Consider the following 21,248-nt stretch of genomic DNA (forward strand, 5'->3'; position numbering starts at 1 on the left):
AGCTAGAAACAGCAGGGACAGACATGCCATTTTAAAAAGTCTACTCCTTTTTAGTTTATTCAGATCTTTTGGCCATTAATAATAATAATGAATTTTTTTAGTAATATTCAGTTTTTCTTAGAAAATACATTAAAAGTCTCATGACAGCATACAGTATGATATTACAATTTGTTTCCAGTAAATCTCCTTCTAGAAATCAATACACACACACACACTTTATATAAACTCTCCATTCTATATTATTGATTTAACAAAGGATATGAGGCAGGAAATAGATGAAACAGGTCCATGATATCCAAAAGATGGAACTAATCATAAATGCTAGTGGGAAATATTTTATTTTGTCGAATCCTATGAACAACCTAAATGGGACATTTAAAAGTATTTAAACAGCATTTATTCAGTACATTTATATTCTACCTATCTTTGGCATATATAGGATGTCATCTAATTTTATTCCTGCAAGAAAAACCCTGTGAAGTAGGTTGGACTGAGAGAGAGTGGCTCGTCTAAATTTACTGACTACTGGACACATAAACATACCAAATAATGTTTACAAATGTTCAGTCCATGAACGTCTCTGGTGAATTTAAGTTCCTTTATCAAAATGTATTTCTGCAACAGCTGTAATATTGCGTGTAAGAATTTAGAAAAAAATTCCCTACGTTTACATACAATTAAAAGACCTCAGTTTCTGATAAAATGAAAGTAGAACACAAAGGAGAGAGAATATACAACCCGTTATTTGCATGCAGGATTTTCTGGAAGTACAACGGGTGCATGCACTCTAGAAAGACACACCTGGTCACTATCGTACTACATTTATCCAACATGAAATAAATAACTTCATAATTGTAACATCTAACATGGAGATTTCATACATTTCCCATAAGGAAGTGATTTCCGTTTAGAAAATACGATGTATGAAAAAGATCTTGGACAACATTTTGGAAGCTAAACTATTCCTCTGTTGGTTAGATGACTCAGGCCATAATGTTTTAACTAAGCATTTTCACTGGAGCCTTGAACTTCCAAGAACAACTATTGTAACAGAATGGTATTTTTACCTACTGTAAATTACTTTTCGGATCATCAGAAAATGGACCTGGTGGGAAAGGGAGATGGAGCTGACAGGAAAAGGGTAACTCCTCCTCTCTTAGCTAAAAGGCAGGCTCCTGTCCTTGTGGAAGAAACTTCCCTTCAGTTGCATGTATTGACTTCAGCTGGTTGTGTTTTAACTTCTCCTTTATTGTAGGAGAACATTGTAACAATAAAACTTGCATTTAGAAGACAACATGGGAATGGAAAAGCAATCTGTACCAGCACGATGAAATAATTTGCATCTTGACTCTTGAGCCACTTGGCTACAGTCTTAATCTTTCCCTCCTAAACATCTTCTGCTGACCAGAAAGTACTTTACTGTAAGTCTAGCTACTGTTCTTGGTTACCAGAGATTGAACTGACAGGAAAGAGATTTATGAGCCACCAGGCTCTGGTAAAAATCGTAATGACATTAAAATGTTGTTGCGCATACTGCACATCACACTAATTATGTAAATTGCAAACATCAGTTTCTGTCATGATGATGGGAGTCTATTTTGTGATTACGACAACATACAAAATAAAGATTATGTAATGACACTTATATGACAATGTCATTTATCCCCCCTTTCCCTCGTGGATAATCCATAACTACAGCACTAATCTCAGAGTGGGTCAGTGTAATAGGTTACAGCACTCTTTGTGACACAATGAAGCACAGTCGTCTTCTGCAAAATTAACTATTTTATAATTTTTTATAAAAGAATCTGCACAACAAATTTCTATTAATAGTATTTTTATCATTAAGGGTGCTGACAGTCACCCCCTGCCCCTTACAGAATGTGTTGTGTCGTAGAGAGGAAGCAGCATTTTGCTAGCTGCGAATGCCAAGGCAGTGCATTCCCAAGCCATCCATTAATTGCAGGATGGAAAACTCATCTTGCCTCCTTTCCTATTTATGGGGGACAAACTGTTGGGTTTGTGCCCCTTCAGTGGGCCATTCTCTCTCCTTGCTTGTCTTCTTGTATGTTTTCTTTAGGGCTTCTGGAAATTCTACACAGTTGAGAGCCCAAGGTGGCCACTCTGTCAAGGGGAGGGGGAGGAAGGATTCTGAGAAATTTCAGTTCTGTGTTGCATTCAGGTCAAAGCTAGCACTGCCACTTGACTTTTCCATGCTCTGCCCCCTCAGGTTCTTAGTCAATGTCCTCTTCCATTTCCTAGGTCTAAGGAGGTGCTTTTGTGTGGAGGGAAGATGGTTAATGGAAAATTACTGCTTGCCCTAGAAGGCAGTACATAAGACTGAAGGGAAGATGTTTCCTCCATGGGACAGGAAAAAGTCTTAAGCTCCGTCTTTGAGCTAGAAGAAGTGGGATTAACTCTATCCTTTCCTGTTGATTTCATCTCCAGGAACCATGAAAGCAACATTCTACCTGCTGCAGAAATAAATATAAGAAAACTAGGTACTCCTACCTTGCAAAGGAAGACAGAATAACCAATATGAAGATCAGCAAGCTTCCTTTCAACAGCCATGAGTCAGTATTTAAGTCTGCTAAATATCCTGTTACCCATATCAATAGCATTGATGAGCCAAGCAATAGCAAGAACTAAACAAAATAAAAGGCTTCATTACAAAATGAGAAAATTGGGGTTAAAAATAAAGTGTGTGGAAAAGGAAAAAACCAGGTCTCCCAGATTTACATAGTAGTCTTGTTTATAAATTTGAAAACAAATTTCTTCTGCTAGACATATTTTACTTTGTCTCTATCTCAGAACTAACTGCTGTCCTCTTTCCATTATTATTATTATTACTATTGTTATTTTAAAAACATGCAAAAGATAATGTAATCAATTTCTTAATATAAATACTACAAATATTTAACAAATGTGTGTAACTAAGCATATGAAATCATTTTTAGTTAACTCCTTGAACTGCTGCTTCTAAAAACCCTAAAACATCTCTCCTTATCTATTTTAAACATAAATACAGTACATATGAAAAAAAAATCTGGACTGAAAAAGGAACAGGCAGAAGAGTAAATAATGGCATTAGGTAAGTAGTATTTCTTATAATGCCCAACTGAAATAGAAACAGAGTGGCCTGGTCCTGCAGCAAGATCAACAGAGATAAGGATATATTTCCTGTTTTTCTCTGTTACAATCTGAAGGAAGGATACTGCCAGATGCTGTTCCAAGGGAATTAAATAAAACTCTTCCATAGCATCTTTGGTATATTGGCTATCAATTTCTTACACTCTTAAGATCTTTTCCACATCTGCCTTTATTCTTTGCTTTCTTCATTTATATTCTGCCACTTATTCTTTAATGATGACTCCACCAGGAGATTCCAAGGTTAATTTGTGTGAATTGCTACCATTTCTATCTTAAATATTTTTTTAGTTGTGGTAAAACTTATTATGCTCAATAATATATTAAGCATCAATTTCTTGTCTAGAAAATTGCATGCCATTATTTGTTTCAGTTTCTGATACCTCATTTTTTTCCAGAATCCTCAGAAACCTTGATGTTCTTCTAATTCTAATTTTTTCTTCTTCACGAAGTATGTGAATAATTGTGTGATTTTTAGCTTGATGAGCAAGGTCAAGTGGTCTCTCACCCTTAGGAGAAAACAACATTATTTTAAAAAACAATACAAAATAGAAAAAAGATCCTTTTGGCTGCTTCATTTTAAAATCCTACCTCATTACAGCAAAACGTGAATAAACACAATATTATTACATATATGCTGCACATTGAGAAGCTTACACCAATTTTAAAAATCCAGAGCAGGAAGAAGAGTCATAAATAAAATGCTGATACTCAAATGCATTAATTAATGACAAAAGGACGAGCTATTGTCACATAATCACTAATTATTACCAGATGAATAATTCTACCTTTCATGTACAATAGTAGCTTCCCAAGTTAAAATTATATTGTATATTCTAGAAGATACATTTTGCAACAGAATTAGGTTCAACAATTCTGTTCAACAGCAATAAAAACTACAAATATATTTATTCTGAAGATCTCAGAAATTATCCTGATTTAATTAAACAATCAATATAAAATGCTACTTTATTTATATTAAATTGCAAAGTATAGAAACTATCCACATATGAGGGCACCATATATTGCCTTTTAGTAGCTTTTCCATCTACTAACCCTTTAGGAAAACCTTCAGGTTTTCTACCTTCCTGCTAATTTGCTTTCATAGATAATATTCACTTCAGAAATATCCTTCATAATTTTTTTTCAAATAAAGAAATTCAGATGAACTATTTTGCTCTACAATATTTCTTAAAGCATTAATAGTACTACAGCTGCAAATAATAGCCAGAATTACCTAAACTTTATGGTGAACCACAAAGCTCAGTTTTTACAGTTTAGTTACATCAACACTAAACTCCTATACATTTCAAAGTATCTTCGCTTTCACCTTTTCAATAGTATTATATACCTATTAAGGGATGCATTCAATTTCTCAGAACCACAGAGAGATAAATCCCATCATTTAGGAAAACAAAGGAACAGGACATAATATTGTTCTCTACTTCGAATTAGGAACTGATATATTTTTTGATATTACCTGAAATTTTGATAGCCAGAAGGATCTTTAATAATGAAAATGGAATAATACCTTGACATTTTTGATATCCAGACTGGATCCAGCTTCTAGCAATACATCTACAGCATTAATGTTTCCTGCTATAACAGCCCAATGCAAAGCAGTGTTCTTTTCTATATCGTCAACAGCACTGACAGACGGATGAAACTTTAATAGAAAATTAGTAGGTTCCCGCCTTCATGAAAATAAAAATGTACAAGTTAGTAAAGCAAAGATACAATTTTAATAATATTTTAATAATTTATTTCCATGTTGTAATAGCAAACCTGCCATATTAATACTTAAGAAAAAATACAAGATTAATAATTGCATATTAATATGTTGTAACAACTATAGAACTATAAAAATGCATTGGATATGGATGAAAAAGTGCTATTAAAGAATGAGTGTTGCAAAAACTGAGGAAAGATATTGTACAATTTGGACAAGGAGGAAAAGATAGTTAAAAGAACATGGTAATAGAGGGCAAGGAATGGGTACAATTAAAAAAGGCATAGAAAATGTAGAGCAATGTTGATGGAAATCAAAAAAGTGTGTTATAAGTGGGTGAAAAGAGCTAAAATGAAAACTAGTGCTAAAATGATTTGGAATGAAACTGAGATGGGGAAATGCTGGAAGAAACATTTTAGAGATTTGTATAGCAATAACAGCAATGTATCAAAGAGTAAAACTGAAATAAATGCCATAAATGCTAGCATCCAAGAAAAAAAATGATGGAAAGGAAACAATAAATGTTGTGAGAATGTTGAAAAATGGTAAGGCTGCAGTTGTAAACAGAGCAACTGGAGAAATGTTACAATACAGATGTGGTTTGCTTTTGGAATAGCTATACAACTTGTTTAACATGCATGTTAAGATTATCTGTGCCTGATGATCGGAAGCAAGTTGTTATTGTTCCTTATAAAAAAAGAAAGACAAGAGTAAATGCCCAATTACTTACAGTACTAAGTTAAGTGTACCTGGGAAGATATTTGGCAGAATTCTAATTGCAAAGGTACAAGAGGTGACAATGAACAAAATCTGGAAAATGCAATCCTGCCAGGGAGAAAGCAGGCCAGATTTTGCTCCGCAGTATGTTACTGAGATTATGTAGATTATGGGGAAGGGTATGATGATGTGAACAGGCTTGAATTCTGGATGGTGTTATGTGAATGTGGAGTTAAAGGCTGGTTGTGGTATGCAGTAATAAAGGTCTATGATGGAAGTAAAGCATATGTAAAACAACTGGAGTCCTTAGCAAATAGCTCAATAGTTTAATATTATGATATTCTGGGATGGGATAGGAGAAATTGAGACAGAAAACTTAATCTTACAAAGATCCTTCCAAACCCTAACCCTTTATCCTTCCAAAACATTAAACCTCATCCAGAAAATAAAAATTAAACAAGGAAAATAACAGGAACTTTGGATTAACCTATTAAAATTATTTCCTTTGGAATACAGAAATAAACATGGAATATGGATAAATTCTTTCCTGAATATCATACTGTTGTAGCTCTGTTATGTATTTTATAAAACTCTTCTTTCAGGGTTTCAACAGCTGAGAACAACTGCTTTGGCAACAAATAATGTAACTTGTTTTGCCTTCTTGAAAGCACTGCAATCTTGTGGATATTTTTTTTCCTTAAAAGCTCTCACTGAACTGAGCAGTAAACTATAGGATTGCACTGCATGCTCACTGCAATCATTACTCACCCAATTACTTTGTGGGCTGACAGCATAAGAGGGGTGTGTCCATTGCGGTCAGTAGTATCTATACTCTATATATGACAAAATATTAACATTTCAGAAAATGGAATTAACTACCAACCAGCAGCTGAAGCCATAAACTGATGGAACTGCACTGAATTCAATTAATGTTACGGATTTCATGAACAATTAATAATTTAGTAATACTTCCATATGGCCCAGGTGCCTCGTAGTGTATTCTGATACAAATCATAGGCCTCAAGGAGAGTTCCACAGCATAACTTGGCAGCATTCTGAACAGTCCACTTTAAAAAATACTATTCAGTATTACAATAGTGGCTGAAATCCCAGTATCCCAGTATGAATCTGCCTGTAAGATCTGGGAGAGAGATCCTGCTGAGGAGCCTGTCCTCTAAGGAGTTCCATCTTCAGCGACCTTATAGGAGAGACTTCTCAATGCTGGCACCCCTCCTATGGAATAGCTTTCCGCTGAATATTCAGATTACCACCTCCCTGATGCGTTTCTGCATAGAAGTGAACACCTGGATCTGAAAGAGAGTACTTGGGGATCTTAAGGTTAGGATATGTCCTTGCTCAGTTGTGCCATTATTGCTGATGTTGTATTCTGTTTTTTCTGTTACTTTTAATTCTTTTTTTTTTTTTGGTGTATGCCAATCACAACCCTCTGGAGTGGAAATTTCTAAGTAACTAAATACATTATGTGAGCAAAGTTTTGAAACTTCTCTCCTCTGTTCCCTTGCCTGTTGTGGGGAATCTTTTAGTTACAGAGTATATTGCAAAAGGAACTGGAACTGCTAATATCTATCACTGATATAGTAAGTACAGCATACATACTAGGTTGGCATAGAACTTTTATGAGCTTTTCAGCACTTGTAACTAATTGTTATTAATACGAACATTTTTGATTTTCTGTTTTTATTAACTTACCACATTTTTCAGCCATGACTCAAAGATAAATCAGGCTCATGCTTAAGTATTAATCTAGAGCGGTGATTAGTGATGAAATGGGAGGAATTTGATAGACATGGAGCCTCCTGAATGGAGCCTGAGGGATTAAATAAGCTCATTCATAGGTTTACTGTGACAGTAAATAAAATCTCTGTGATAGAATGCAATGAATCTTTGTACCTGCGCAATTATAAAATTTAACGTTCATGGAAGCCAAAGTATTAGCACACAAGTATTCATGCTTGCCACATGATTAATTACAGCACTGCACAAAGTCACATACCTGACCCTTTGATATGAGGTAAGCTATGATCGGCATGTGTTGAAAAAGCACAGCTAAATGTAGGCTGCTGTATCCTTCTCCGTCAATAAGAGTTGGATCTGCTCCAAATTTTAACAACAATATGACCATAGATAAATGCCCTTGCCTAGAAAGAGAGAGTGCTTTTAAGTTTAAAACACTTTCTTATGGAGACAAAATATTACTTCTAATGGAAAAGAAACACTAATGTCAACCTGAGGGTTTAAAGTTCAGAATTTACATTTAAATTTCAGAATGAGAATAAAGTTAACAAAAGCAAAGATGTCCTAATTGTGGAAGAATGGCAGCCAAAATATGTTTGAGATATTATAAATGACTGAACATAGGATTATAATTTTTAAAAAAAAATAACGTTAAACGAAAGAAATTTTATGGAATGAACGCATAAGAAATTGTTTCAGCTTTAAATTCGTTATTATTTGTTAAATGCAGGCCTAGAACTAGTAAGGGCCAGGTGCAAATCCCAGCTTTGTCTAAAAGTAGGAGTGTGTATGAAGCAAAAAATGTTGCTCCACTGTTGCTCAGAAATTCATCCAGGCCATTCTGAAATAAGATCCAGATGAGGTGATCCAGGGTTGATCATATTTTGGCTGAGATAAAGCTGAAGGAGTCTTAAGGGACAAACAGGGCAAGACTGAAGACCTCACAAATCTCTCCCCTCATCCCGTGCATGAGCTGTGCACTAGCTCACCTCCCACTCCTCCTCTGCTACCGACCACTGCACCCACACTACCTCTCCACTTCCATGAGTCTTTCCTCCCCATCTTGCTCCACCCAATGCACCCAACTGACTCACCCACCCCACTTCACCACATGTTGGTGTAGCTGCCACCCTACATCCATCCAATCCATCTGGCCCACCTATCTGCCTTTCTTTACTGCTGCTGTTGCCCTGTACAAATGCTTTCCCTCTCCACTGGCCTTTTCCCCCAATGTCTCCCACCCCAGAACACATCTGCAGGTGCATGCAAGCTCCAGGCCTGCATATGGATCAAACACATATGCTCTAGATGTGTACATAGACAAAACATGATGCTGTCTGATCCATCCACAGAATGTTTTGCATATAATCTTGAAGCTTTTGGGTTACCTTCAGCTACATAACAGAGAGGGAGGGAGAGAGCAGAGAACAATAAATATATAGTGATAAAATATACAGTTGTACGTAGGTTGCAGAAAAGGGCACGTATAAACTGTACAACAGGTAAGTCCATTCTTCTGGTTTGTGACTTCATAAAATTGCTGAAACAACATACCAGTTGAATTTAACTTTTGGATAGTAAAGCAAATTAAGAATCAATTCACAACTAAGTTGTATGTTATGTGAATATAAACATATGCAAAAAAGAGCATAATTTACAAACAAGAGTGGCAGACTCCAACGTGAGCTGCAGAGTATGCATGGGAAGCACCTCTGAAAAACCAGTCTGCAGGCTTCAGTGTGTTGGAAGCTGCTGGCCCTTCGCGAGGCTTTGCAGGAGGAAGGCTGGGCCAAGAGCAAGCACAGGGTCTGCGGGTAGGCTCTGCTGGCACTGGCTCGCTTCCATCCCTCACAGAAGCCTGCCCTCGTCCCTCTGCTTCCTCCAGTTCTGCCACCACCCCTGCTGCCTCCTCCCCAGCTGGGTCCAGCAAGCTCCCTTCGGCAGATGAAGCTCCACTTCCCTGCCATGCTCGCCGCACACTTCCCACAGCTGCACCCTCACCCATCACCTGAATCCTAGGCCAGCAGCAGGAGGGAGAAGATGGCAAAGGTCAGGTGGGGTTGGCGGGGGTGGCACAGGTAGGCAGCAGAGTTCATGGCAGCCAAAAGGGCAGGGATGGGAGGGAAATAGATGGGTGGAGGCAGCTGAAGGGGGGCGAGCAGGGCAGGAGAAGCATGAGGTCCCTACCTAACAACCACAACTGGGACTGCCGTCACTAAGCGGTGAGGTCACGTGATGTTTCACCTAACGACCGCTTCACTTAGCAATTAAAATTCTGGTCCCTACAACCCAATTGTAGTTGCTATGGAAGACAGGAACATGGGAAAGGGTTTAGCATGCAAGCTAGCAGCACGAAGCCTCTCAGAACATTGATTAGGTTTTGAATCCTGTTAAGTTCATTCCTTCTTCTCTTTACAACTGAGTAGCTTTTGTTCTCCAGCCCCATTTTTGTATATAAAAGTACAGATCTCTGTGTTGACCTAAAATCTCATTTAAGCAAGTCTTTGGCTGTGGGAGGAAAGATGCAAATTTTTAACAAAGTCACTGTCACAAAATCAAAACTTAAGTTTGCCCTAATGTATCACAATACCACACAGTCAAATGTAAGTATTTAAATAACCAAAAGTAACATTTGCTTCATACCTAATTGCCCAGTGAAGTGGAGTTGAATTTAAATCCCCTCCTAGTTGATCCACTACTGCACCTTTGGAGATAAAATACCTGTGTAATAGCAAAGTTGTTTTATAAATACATGATGAATTAACATACAGTATATATATAGAAAAATGGACAGAAACTGTACTGTTAATGTCTAAGCGAAGCCTTTTATATAAGACATACTGTATACAGGTAGTTCTCACTTACTGACTGCATCATTTAGCAACCAAAGTTATGATGTTAAAAAAACATCTTTGCAACCAATCCTCGCATTTACAACTGTTGCAGCATCCCATGGTCATGTGATTGCCATATGCATGCTTCCCAACACCTTGCAACAACCAGAGTTAATGGAGAGCGCGGAATTAAAACCATAAGTGGCAGTCACATGATTTCCTGCTTAGTGACTGCCGCATTGCTGGTCCCAATTGTGGTCGCTAAGTGAAGACTACCTACATATTCCTTTTGACTGAATGCTTTTTCTGAAAGTGGATTTTTCTCTGGCTTTTTATGTACTACACAATATTTTTTAAAATACAATTATTTAATATTTAGTAATATATTCCTATAAAGCAATTTTGTCTACAGGGTAAATCAAAAGTCCCTTGATTATTAAATATGGGTTATAGATATTAGAAAAGTCACAAAATAATTTTGACAAATCTATTAACATGGCAGTCTTAGTAGATAAAATAGTTCATGAGCAGGAATGAACGAATACTAACAGGCAATTGTTGTTTGGCAAGAAAAATACATAAAATATTTATTATAAACTACTGAAGTTAGGGTTTTTTCTCTTTCAATAGAAGTCTTCCATATTTCATTCTTGCGTGCTTATACTAATGGATAAATCCTCTAGGTTTAAAGTGATTTTTCTCAAATAACATGATTCTGCTGCTGGAAACAGCCCTTCTATGAACAGATGGTCTCCAAAAATAGAAAATACCTTCCATCCCACCAACTTAATTTGAGATGGGATTTAGGTCTGGCATCTTTTACAGTACTGGGACAAAGATCCAAAATAGTAAAATTATGAAATGAGTGTGGTATGTATTTTCTTTACCACGAAATCTAGACAAATTTGAATCCTAACTCTTAACACCTCACTTTAAAAATTAAGATGGACTCCCTTCTGTTTAACTAGCTTTCACTGAAGATCATGGCCTTTCCATCTTGGAAAAGCTGATGAGCTTCTCTTTTTAATTATAGGAGCAGTTTCCCTTCCATTATTTTCAAATAGTGGGAAACTTCGCATTCAATTTTCATTCATCATCATCATCATCTATTGAACTTGTATGCCACCTCTCAATGAATGTGTGTGCACATGCATACATACCAACACAAAAACACACACATATATTTTCTGTATCGTATTTTATACCACACAAAAAATTCTTTCTGTACAGACTCTGGTTATTAGTTTCTCTAGCTTTTCCATTTCAGAATTATACACTGAAATAGAAAAAAGATTCACCAAATATTTAAAGTATTTATTATTAAACCTTTCATTTTGAAACATTTTCTTAGCTACCAAATTCTTCCTTCGTGCATAGCATTTATTTTATTCCCACTTATGCAAAAGGCTGTCTAGATTCACCCTTCTAATACAACATTTGTAATAAGGTATACTTTTAAATCTCCAAGGAAAGGTAATGGCTACTGTATTATTTGCAACAATCATATCTGATTACAAGAGTTAAAAGAATTTACACTAATAAACAAAATGTAATTCTTCACTGACACAATATATGTACAATATGGACTTGAGTATTTCTGAAAATAAGAAATATACAGGTAGTCCTCAAGTTACAACAGCAATTAGGACTGGAATTTCTGTCGCTAAGCGATGCAGTTGTAAAGCACGGCATCACATGACCACATCACTTAGCGAAGGCACTCCCGTCACTCCCCATTGCCTTTGTTAACCAAATCCCACCGGTCATTAGCTGAGGACCCACCATGATCCAACCCATTCCCGGCTTAGTCCCTCCCAGCCCCAAGCCTCAGTAAGGTAAGGGACTGCCTCCTCTTCAACTCCTCCCACCCACCTCTGCCCTTTTGGCCGCCTGCCCACCTACTGCAGCCAGCTGCCCCCACCACCCAGCCCTGCCCACTGCCCCATCTGCTGCACTGTGTACCACTACTGTACCTCTCTGCCTCTGTTTGCACGTCAGCCAGGGTCTTCTTTTGTGACGGCATGTGAAAGAAGGTGCTGGCTGGCATGCAAAAGAGGCTCTGGGCGGGGTGTGAACAGAGGCCATAACCGGGTGCAAGAGAGGCCCTGGCACGAAAGAAGGTGAAGGCCCTGACCTGTACAGTAGCGGTGCATGCTGTGGCAGGCGTAGTGGTGGCAGACAGGGCTGGGCAGCAGGGGCAGCTTGCGGCAGTGAAAAGGGGGTCGTAAATGATGGTCAGCCCAAGAGGGCCTGAATTTTGTTCACGTGACTGCGGGGGTGCTACAAAGGCCAGAACTTTGAGGACCGGTTGTAAGTCTCTTCGTTCAGTGCCATAATTTTAAACACTCACTGAATGAATGGATGTTAAACAAGGACTACCTGTATTCTATTAGTTTCTCTTGAGAGTATCAAAAACACCCCAAACATCAATACAATACAGGTAGTCCTCACTTAGTAACCACAATTGGGACTGGCCACTCAGTCACTAAGCACTTCAATCACTAGGCAGAAAATCATGTGACCGTGACAGGCTTACCTTAATTCCCTTTGATCATTAACCAAAGCACCTTGGTCACTAAGTGAAGCATCATGTGACCGCGACTTACAATTTTACTTCCGCATTCTCTATTAACTCTGCTGCTAGCCAACTGCGAAGCATCTGAATGGCAATCATGTGACCACAAGATGCTGCAACGGTTGTAAATGTTAGGATTGTCCGCAAAACTTTTTTACACCGTTGTAACTTTGTACAGTCACTAAATGAGGTAGTCGGTAAGTGAAGACAACCTATATTCCATGTGGAACCTGAGGGATCCAGCAGGCCCCCACCCTTTAAGCCTTCTGGAAAGCTGTAAAATGCGGAGTCTCCCCCAAGTGTTGGGATAGGGTGAGGTTGGAGCCTGGGGATTATATTGTTGGATGTATTAGAGAATGTTGGTTGAGGTGCCAGGTTTTTCATTTTAATGTTGTTTTTATTATTATTAGCCGCCCAGGTTTGTATTTTGTTAAGATGGCAGCCATATAAGTCTAATAAATAAATAAACAATATAGCCACTTAATTGCTTTACACTCATAAGGTTTGATAAACTCATATAGTGACAACTTACTTTATAAGATCCAGCCTATTATTGATTGCTGCCCAATGAAGAAGTGTCACATTTTCTTTGTCTGGCTGCCTTACATCATATCCTGCTTCTACCAATTCTTGACATCGCTCTAACAGACCATACCTGAAATAAAATGTGATTGATTTGGATAGCTAGAAGAAACTTTGGGTATTTGTGTCCAGCACAAAAAAGAAATCTAAACCCTCAGGAAATCATCAGTGAAAAATGTCATTTAAAAACAATTAGGAAAAGGAGAGATGCTTTATAGTATTGTCTTATATACAAAGACCTCCATGTCTCTGAATCTACCTCATTCCTGCCTGCCATTCTCTCTCATCCCCTGTAATTAAAACAAGATAGCACTGTGCATACTCAGCTCACTAAATCTAAATTTGATTTTAGTCTAGTCCAGTCTCAGTCCTTTATGGACTAGAACAAAATCTTCTTTAAGCTCTTATATAGTTTGTTCTTCACCAGCTGTCTCTACTATTAAAGTGGCTGGAATGTAGTTTTAGATGTTGTTATGACAAGCTGTTATGCCAAGATACTATATCTACTATTTTTTAATTGAAGTTTAGCTTCATTATTTCTCATAAGAAAACCAGCTTGGTGTAGTGATTAAAAGCACTGGGCTTCAAACAGAAAAATAATGAATCTGAGTCCTGCCTTAGGCATGCGGTCAGCTAAATAACTTTGGGCCAGTCCCTCTCTCTCAGCCCTAGGAAGACGGCAGTGGCAAACCACTTCCGAAAAACATTGCAAAGAAAATTTCATGGACTTGTCCATGTAGTGCCAGGAATCAAAACTGACTCGAAGGGACATACATACATACACACATACATAAATAATCCTCATAGACACCCTGCCCCAAAAACGCTTGAGATGTAGTATGTAATAGTGACATAATATATTGCTGCTTGTTTCACAATAGTCAAACAAGAAGAAGAAAGAATCGATGTTCCAACATTCAGAAGTTCAGAACAATATTCTGACATTCAGAAGTACCACATTTTTCAAAGATGCATCAGTTAAGTATAAGACATAGTGTCATTTGTTTAGTTTTCACTTAGTACATTGTGTAAACCAATAATTCTATGCTACAGCTCTAAATTGCCAGGAGTTCAGCAATATACAAGTTTCAAAAATACATAAAAAATTATTTTTTAACAGAACATTCCAGACTTTCAGAAATGAGGCTGCAGATTCCTACCTAGCAACTAATACTAATTATTGGTCATACCTTTAGACTAAGTCTATGAAATAGTTTTCTGGTTTATGCCTCAGAGGTGGTAGAACCTGTCTGACCTTATTTGTGCTTGGAAGCTAATCAGGGCCGGTCTGGTTAATAATTGGATGGAAGAACACCAGAAAAACCAGGCTTATAGGCTACAGTGTGAAATTTGAAAAAAAAAGTTCCTAGGAAGAAAATGGCCAGTTACACCTGTACTATCTTGCCAAGAAAATTATATGGATGTGTCCATGAAGTCACATTGAGCTCTACTTGAAAGAGACTTCAGCTGCTTTCTTTTTTACACCTTTAAATGGATTTAGCACTCTGCTGCTCAACTAACCATTCACTTCCATCACTCAGCATCATGAAAGTTCTACATGCTTCTCTCTCTACATGGAAAACACTGGCATTGGCTTCTTGTTAAATCTAATTTCTAATTAATTTCTAATTACTAAACTATCCAATTTTTTTCAAAAACTGAAATTAAAATATTGATGTAACTTTCTAACATGTCTAAATGAAAGTCTTAAAATTCTTACTCAGTTTAACTACAGGTGTGTCATATTTCTTAGGAGTATACTTTGCCAATCCAAATCTTAGTGAATTTATTATTATACAAACTACGTATGTACAAAAACTTCATCATGGCTTATCAATCACAATGGCAGAGTTTGTATAAAAGAGTAAACCAAAACCAAACAAACCACATTATGACACAGTGCGATTTATGTCTGAACCCACTGCATGTAAATATCACTTCTCACAGAGCCCTAGAAATAGAGCTTGGAATATATGTGTGAAAATAGAGAACTTATTTTTCTACAACAAACAGACCTTTTTCCAGCTGCAGAAATCATTCATATTTAAATTCTTCATTAACAGCCTCTTTCACACATACACAGTTTCCTATAAAATATCCTTTGGCGGATATTTGATGCCTTTTTATAATAATGGTATAAGAATAAACATGATTGAACAAGAAACCTACTGGGTTGCTTTGACAATATCAAAATTGCTGTAGTCCTCCACAAAAGGCAGCATGTCATGCTCTTTTGATAGATCTTCATCTGCATACAAATTAGGCCAACTATGGCCATGATGACGAAGGGACCCATGGTTGTGACTTTTACACTGTAAATGAAAACGAATAATTAATACATTTCTTAATCAATATTTTAGGCTAGTATAATTGTATTCTTGCAAGTAATGAGGAAACTGCTTTTTTGTACTTTGGGACATACCTTTTTGCCCCACATATACAAAAAGAGAAAAGCAAATATATCACAAAGAAGACTCAGCATTCAGTTAAGTTCTAACAAGATATATGCTTATTTGCCCTTTTAAAGTGATCCTGGGAAAAGATGGGAACAAGGTGTAGAGGCAGACACAATTCCTACCTGCCTGAAAAACAGATCAATGGAACTTCATGCCAAAAAAGGGTAACATAATGGGGTAATAGATGAAAAGGGTACTGCACATAACAGCACGGCCCAAGCCCAAATTCATATTTAATGACAAATGTTATGTTCACAATAATAAGGGCCCACAAAATATGAAAAGTTGTATGTTTCTTCCCAATTACAGTTAATAAAATCTATTTTCTGATTCTAATGTTGGTTTTGTGGAAATTCCCAACTGCATTGCAGATACCACCAAAGCCACAAGGATTAAAAAATCCCATGTTGTTTGGTTAACAAAGGAATCAGTTTGTTCGCCGAACAGGAGCTTAGGTCGTGATTCTAAGCCTGTTAACCTAGGAGGAAACTTAACTGAACTCAGTGAGACTGTCCTTCTGAGAGGATATTCTTTGAACCGTGCTGTAAAGAACCAAAATAAATATTCTTGGTGTGAACCTGCCTTGGGATGGGACATATACGTGACAACCGAATGATGATATTTGGCTCTAACTACCGTGGGCAATTTAATCTTGTTTAATGCATTTATTCAGTGGTACTCAAGATGTGATGTTCAGCATCTTTATTATTTTTTACATCAGGTGGCTAACACTTTATTGGATAGTCACCAGAATAATAAACTGTTGCCTTGAGAGAATCTCAAAAAAAATAGTTAAGAATGTGTAGGGCAGGGATGTGACTGGCAACCAAAAAAGGTTTTACTAAATTACTACCTTTCCTTTCCCCTATTAGATAAGTCTTGTAACTAAAAAGGATTGTCCTGCCCATCTCCATGAGAAGCACAGGGACCAATTTCCTACTATTGCTTAGTTTAATATTAGAAAATTTTCATATCGAAGTGTGATTCATCCCTTTCCACACAACACTTTTGGGGAGACCTGGCCTCAGAAAACAAATCCTCGCTGCCAGTGGTAGCAAAAATCATCCATGAAAATAACTTTTGGAAACTTCCAAGTAAAGTTTTTTTAAGTTAGATAAATACTAATTTAAAGTCAGATAATTTTCACTTTTAGAAGATAAGACTACCCTTCATAGTTGCATTTGTCACATTCCCAATCATGGCAAGGGGAACTAATCTTTTCAAACATTACAGACAGAAAAATTGAATCACAGAAATCCATGTGGAGGCATATAGGCAGTCTAGACCCCTCATCAGGTTGGGTTCTGGACTGCAGGTACAGTATGAAGTCTTCCTTTCTGAGATGTTGTGCTGGATCAGGAGAGGGGCAAACAAGCAGCACATCAGGTTGGGACTTCACGAATCCACTGAGTCATTCTGTTATACTTTCTTCTGACACAGGTGATCTCCCAAAGCAGTTCTCCTACATGAACCTGAGCGCACGTTTTATGCTTACACCACCTATCCTAATCCCTCCTTTATCATACCGGGATTTGAATATACTTTCCTGGGTCAAGTATGTCTGCCCGTATTTGAAGAAGAGGGGGGTTACAAAGTTGTGCTGTAGCTACCGACCCTGTCATTCCCTCTACGAATGAAGCTGGGAAAATGCCATGAGGTTACCACTCAGTGGTTCAACTCAGCCGACTCTGGGGGGAGGATGGAAAGGAGCTGGACCTGCATCCAACCCCGGTCCGGACCTTCGAGGATCACGTGGGAACGAGCGGAACTGAAAAGCAGCAAACACCCGCGTCACGGTTCATGCCTGGCCTGGCCTGGCCTCTAGGCCTCTTCCCGGGCTCTCCTTTACAGCCACCTGCCTCGCCTTCCCTTCCCTTCCCCCTGCTGCTCACCACGCGGCCAGGGTCCTCCATACTCAGCGGTCCAGAAGCCCCGCTCGCCTGGCGCTCCCTGGAGTTTCCTGGTCTGACTTCCTGGTTACCGCCGAAACACACCCCAGGCCGGCCCCTCTAAAGAGAAGAGGAGGAGCTGCAGCCGCACCCTCCGGAGCGGGGAGCCTGCCCGGCTGAACTGGCCCCTGGCGGAGCGGAGGCAGGCTGCAGTTGGTGGCCGGGCGGCAGCCTTGTTCTATGCCCCTCTTCAGAGCTTCAGGCAAGGACTTAAATGGCCTCCTAGGAGCTTGTGGCTAAAACCAAAGAGCCCTCTTCTCTGACAGCATGTACTCAGAGCAGTGTTTCCCAACCTTAGCAATTCTAAGATGTGTGGACTTCAGAGTGGCTTGCAAGATGGGTGGGGTAGAAATATGATAAACAAACGAACAAACCAAACTCCCAGAATTCCCCAGCCAGCATGCTGACTGGGAAATTCTGGGAGTTGAAGTCCACACATCTTAGAGTTGCTACGGTCGAGAAACACTGACTCAGGGTCATTGAGCTGAAAGGGATATTCATAATTTTGAGAAATTGGGAGAAGGATGCAGTTTTATATCCCTTATGTGGATATATAGCCCAAGGGGATTTATTTGGGATCCCACTGAAGAATGTGGGTTTGCTGCCCATGCTTGCATAGTGCTATATGCTGTTTTGAAAGGTACAAAATAGGATTCATACCATCACCAAACTTTTGCATTGTAACACTTCTCCCAACCCCACATCAGAAGCATCAATATGCACAACAACAAAGATAAACCCTAGACCTCTGAGCGCAGGCTGACTACCAAAAGCAGTTTTTAATTCTTGGAAAGATCGTTCATGCTCAGGAGAGCAGTGAACAAACTCTCTTTTCTAACTGTACTTTCCATAACGGATAAGGATTTGAGAACAGTTTTGCTTCTCAAAGGACACAGTATTCATAGAGAGGGAAGGGCAGATACGGAGTTAGCATCAGTTCGAGATTCATTTAGCTGGAAATATTGTCAAATTACTGTTGAGTAGGGATGGGTTTAATCTTTGCTATGTTTACTGTTTCCTGACTTGAAGGGAAGAGCAGGGACCTGGAATTTGCCCAGCAATGGTAATATCTTGGTCAACCAAGTGAGTAAGTATGCAGTTCACCTAGTCATGATCTCCATTAAGCACAAGATAAATTGTAGGGCGGTGCAGTGCTATAGATCTGATCTCTGAAAAGTGGTGTACATTGGAATACAAATGTAACAACTGGCTCCAACTCCTTCTTAGCACTGATAATTTGCCAGATGTAGTTTCTGGCTCTAACTCCTAAGAACCGCATCTTTCCCAGGATTGCAAACTCTGCTGTTAAATCCTGGGACAGGGCATGGTTGCTTTGAGGCACTGCGGATATATATCTGCACTCCCATGCACTTTAAAGCACCTCTTTGTGATTGAATTCAAAGTGTTAGATAGCACTTCAAATATTAAACACATTCATGGAATTTTTTCTCACTGCTCAGTTTACCTATAACATATAATCAAGATATGTTTAACCATGGTTTACTGAAGTGGCCTGGTTTGCACAAGTCTTAAACCATAGTAAATGCATCACACTATGCCTAGAACAAACAAGCATTACAACATAGTTCATCTTCTACATGAAGGGCTGCTGAAGAGACTGCAATTTTCCTGTTCTTCAGCTGTTATCCAAACAGCACAAAAGTTTTAGAAAGAGGATCTCAGTTACATTCACAACTTCCATAGGATCTCCATCAAAACCTGAACTCTTCAACTCACTTAGCTTATTTATAGGCTGACGATACGTCCCATTTTGAATGGGACAGTCCTTTTTTTTAACATTTCCAGACCGTCCCATCGTTTTAATATAAATGTCCATTTTGTCCTGTTTTCTTAAAAACCTTACTTAAAAATTTGAAAGTTCCCACGAACCTGTCAGAATGCAATCTGACTTTGAGTGGAAGGAGGGGGAGCTCAGCAGAAACAGGAAGAAAGCGGCAGAGCTCAACCCAGTGGGAAACCTAAAAAGAAAAAAACAGGATCAGCTGATAGCGGTGAACGAAGGGCAAGCTGATTGGCTCCTGCCTTGAAACGGCGGGAAGAAAAGAATGTAAAAGCACAGCCAGAGGAGGAACAGCTTGTCGGGGACAACTGTTCACTAGACTCTCCAGCCCAGCCTTGCCTTTCACAAACGAAGGAATCCAAAGATTCCCAGCCTGAGAAAACCAGAGAAGTTCCTGCCTGCCGATCCAGCCCGTCGCCCAGCCCTGCCCCGTTTTGCCATCCCAATGTCCTGTTTTTGTCTCAAGGAAATATGGCCAGCCTACTTATTTAGTTCACACGACAGAATAAGCCAGGGGTGAGCAACTTCTGCTAGCTTGAGGGCTGCCCTTTCAAAGTGGATTTGTCACTTTTATTTTTTATTTTATTTTTATTCCTTTTTGTTACTACTTTATTTTGGGAAATAACAGCAAATTCCAAAAGTGAAAAGAAACTGCTTCCTCAAAAGAGGGCACAATTACACTAAGTCTCTCTCCTGATGTTGTATATAGTGGAATGCTTTTATCTGTTCCAAAAGAAAAAAGTGCAACCAATTTTTTTTAGCAGAGAAGCCTGTAGCAGTGAAAACTCTCAGTTCTACTTTGAGTTTTCATATTAAGTATCCTTTTTCTCTGCTTGGCTTTGACTTGTTTATAGCCCAGGAGCAACAGAGATTTGGAAGGAGAGCATATTGCAGCAGCTTATCCTTCATTCCCTCTATCCAGGAGGACTGATAATTGTCCCTTGAAGTTAGTGGGCCCAAACCATTTAAAGTCAAATAATAGTGAAAGATCGTGGCCCATGCTTATCTCAATCTTCATCAATTCCATTTCAGTGCAAAATACCACATTTGGGATCCAATTTACTACCAGGAATAGCTCCCTCAAAAATTTAGAATGAATGTCAAACAGCAAAATTAGTAAATAAACGTTAATAGAGATGTGCCGGTGTCCTGACCTCAAATTGCTTTATCACAGAAGAGATGTTTAAACGTCCCCTAGTGTGAACATGTGGAAAGATCTTGCAGGGAAAAGGTAAGGGAAAGTCCACCTTCCTCTGAAAGATGTTTTCCTCAATTGTATCTTAAGACAATGTTTTACTGACCAACAAAACTCACAAGAGTGTCCCACTCCGTTAATTACAAAGGGGCTGAGAAATCGTGATCCACTCATGTCATCTTTTTACTTTATATACAGCTTGATCTGGCCCAGTATGGATAAAAACTGCAATAATTTATATCTTCAAGTAATTTATATCTTATCTTATATCTATTTATATCTTACTGGTAATTTAGATGGCTATGTTTTTAGTGTTATTTTATTGTAAACTGCCCAGAGTCCCCCATTGGGGGAGATGGGCAGTAACATAAATTTAACAAACAAATAAATAAATAATGAGTGGTTCGCTAGTATTTTCACAGCTACATTCACAACTTTTCTACTTATAATTAGCTTCTTTTTTGTGTGTGCTTTCAAGTCAGTTTCTGATTCCTGGCAACTGCCTGGA

General features: G+C 38.5%; 1 protein-coding gene across 1 annotated transcript in view; it reads right to left on the bottom strand.

Moving 5' to 3' along the window:
* Positions 1–17,818, bottom strand: part of ZDHHC13 (zinc finger DHHC-type palmitoyltransferase 13) — a 30,280-nt gene extending 12,462 nt beyond the window's left edge. The window contains exons 1-10 of the mRNA XM_063289576.1: positions 17,688–17,818; positions 15,509–15,651; positions 13,290–13,412; positions 9,992–10,069; positions 7,608–7,752; positions 6,362–6,426; positions 4,679–4,841; positions 3,531–3,656; positions 2,512–2,645; positions 262–362 (exon numbers count right to left, since the gene is read on the bottom strand). Of these exons, the coding sequence (XP_063145646.1) occupies positions 262–362; positions 2,512–2,645; positions 3,531–3,656; positions 4,679–4,841; positions 6,362–6,426; positions 7,608–7,752; positions 9,992–10,069; positions 13,290–13,412; positions 15,509–15,651; positions 17,688–17,708 (1,099 nt within the window). The 5' untranslated portion in view covers positions 17,709–17,818. The remainder of the gene's footprint in view (positions 1–261; positions 363–2,511; positions 2,646–3,530; positions 3,657–4,678; positions 4,842–6,361; positions 6,427–7,607; positions 7,753–9,991; positions 10,070–13,289; positions 13,413–15,508; positions 15,652–17,687) is intronic.
* Positions 17,819–21,248: the final 3,430 nt, after the last annotated feature.

The sequence above is a fragment of the Candoia aspera genome, chromosome 1 (genome assembly GCF_035149785.1).
Source record: "Candoia aspera isolate rCanAsp1 chromosome 1, rCanAsp1.hap2, whole genome shotgun sequence".
NCBI lineage: Eukaryota > Metazoa > Chordata > Lepidosauria > Squamata > Boidae > Candoia > Candoia aspera.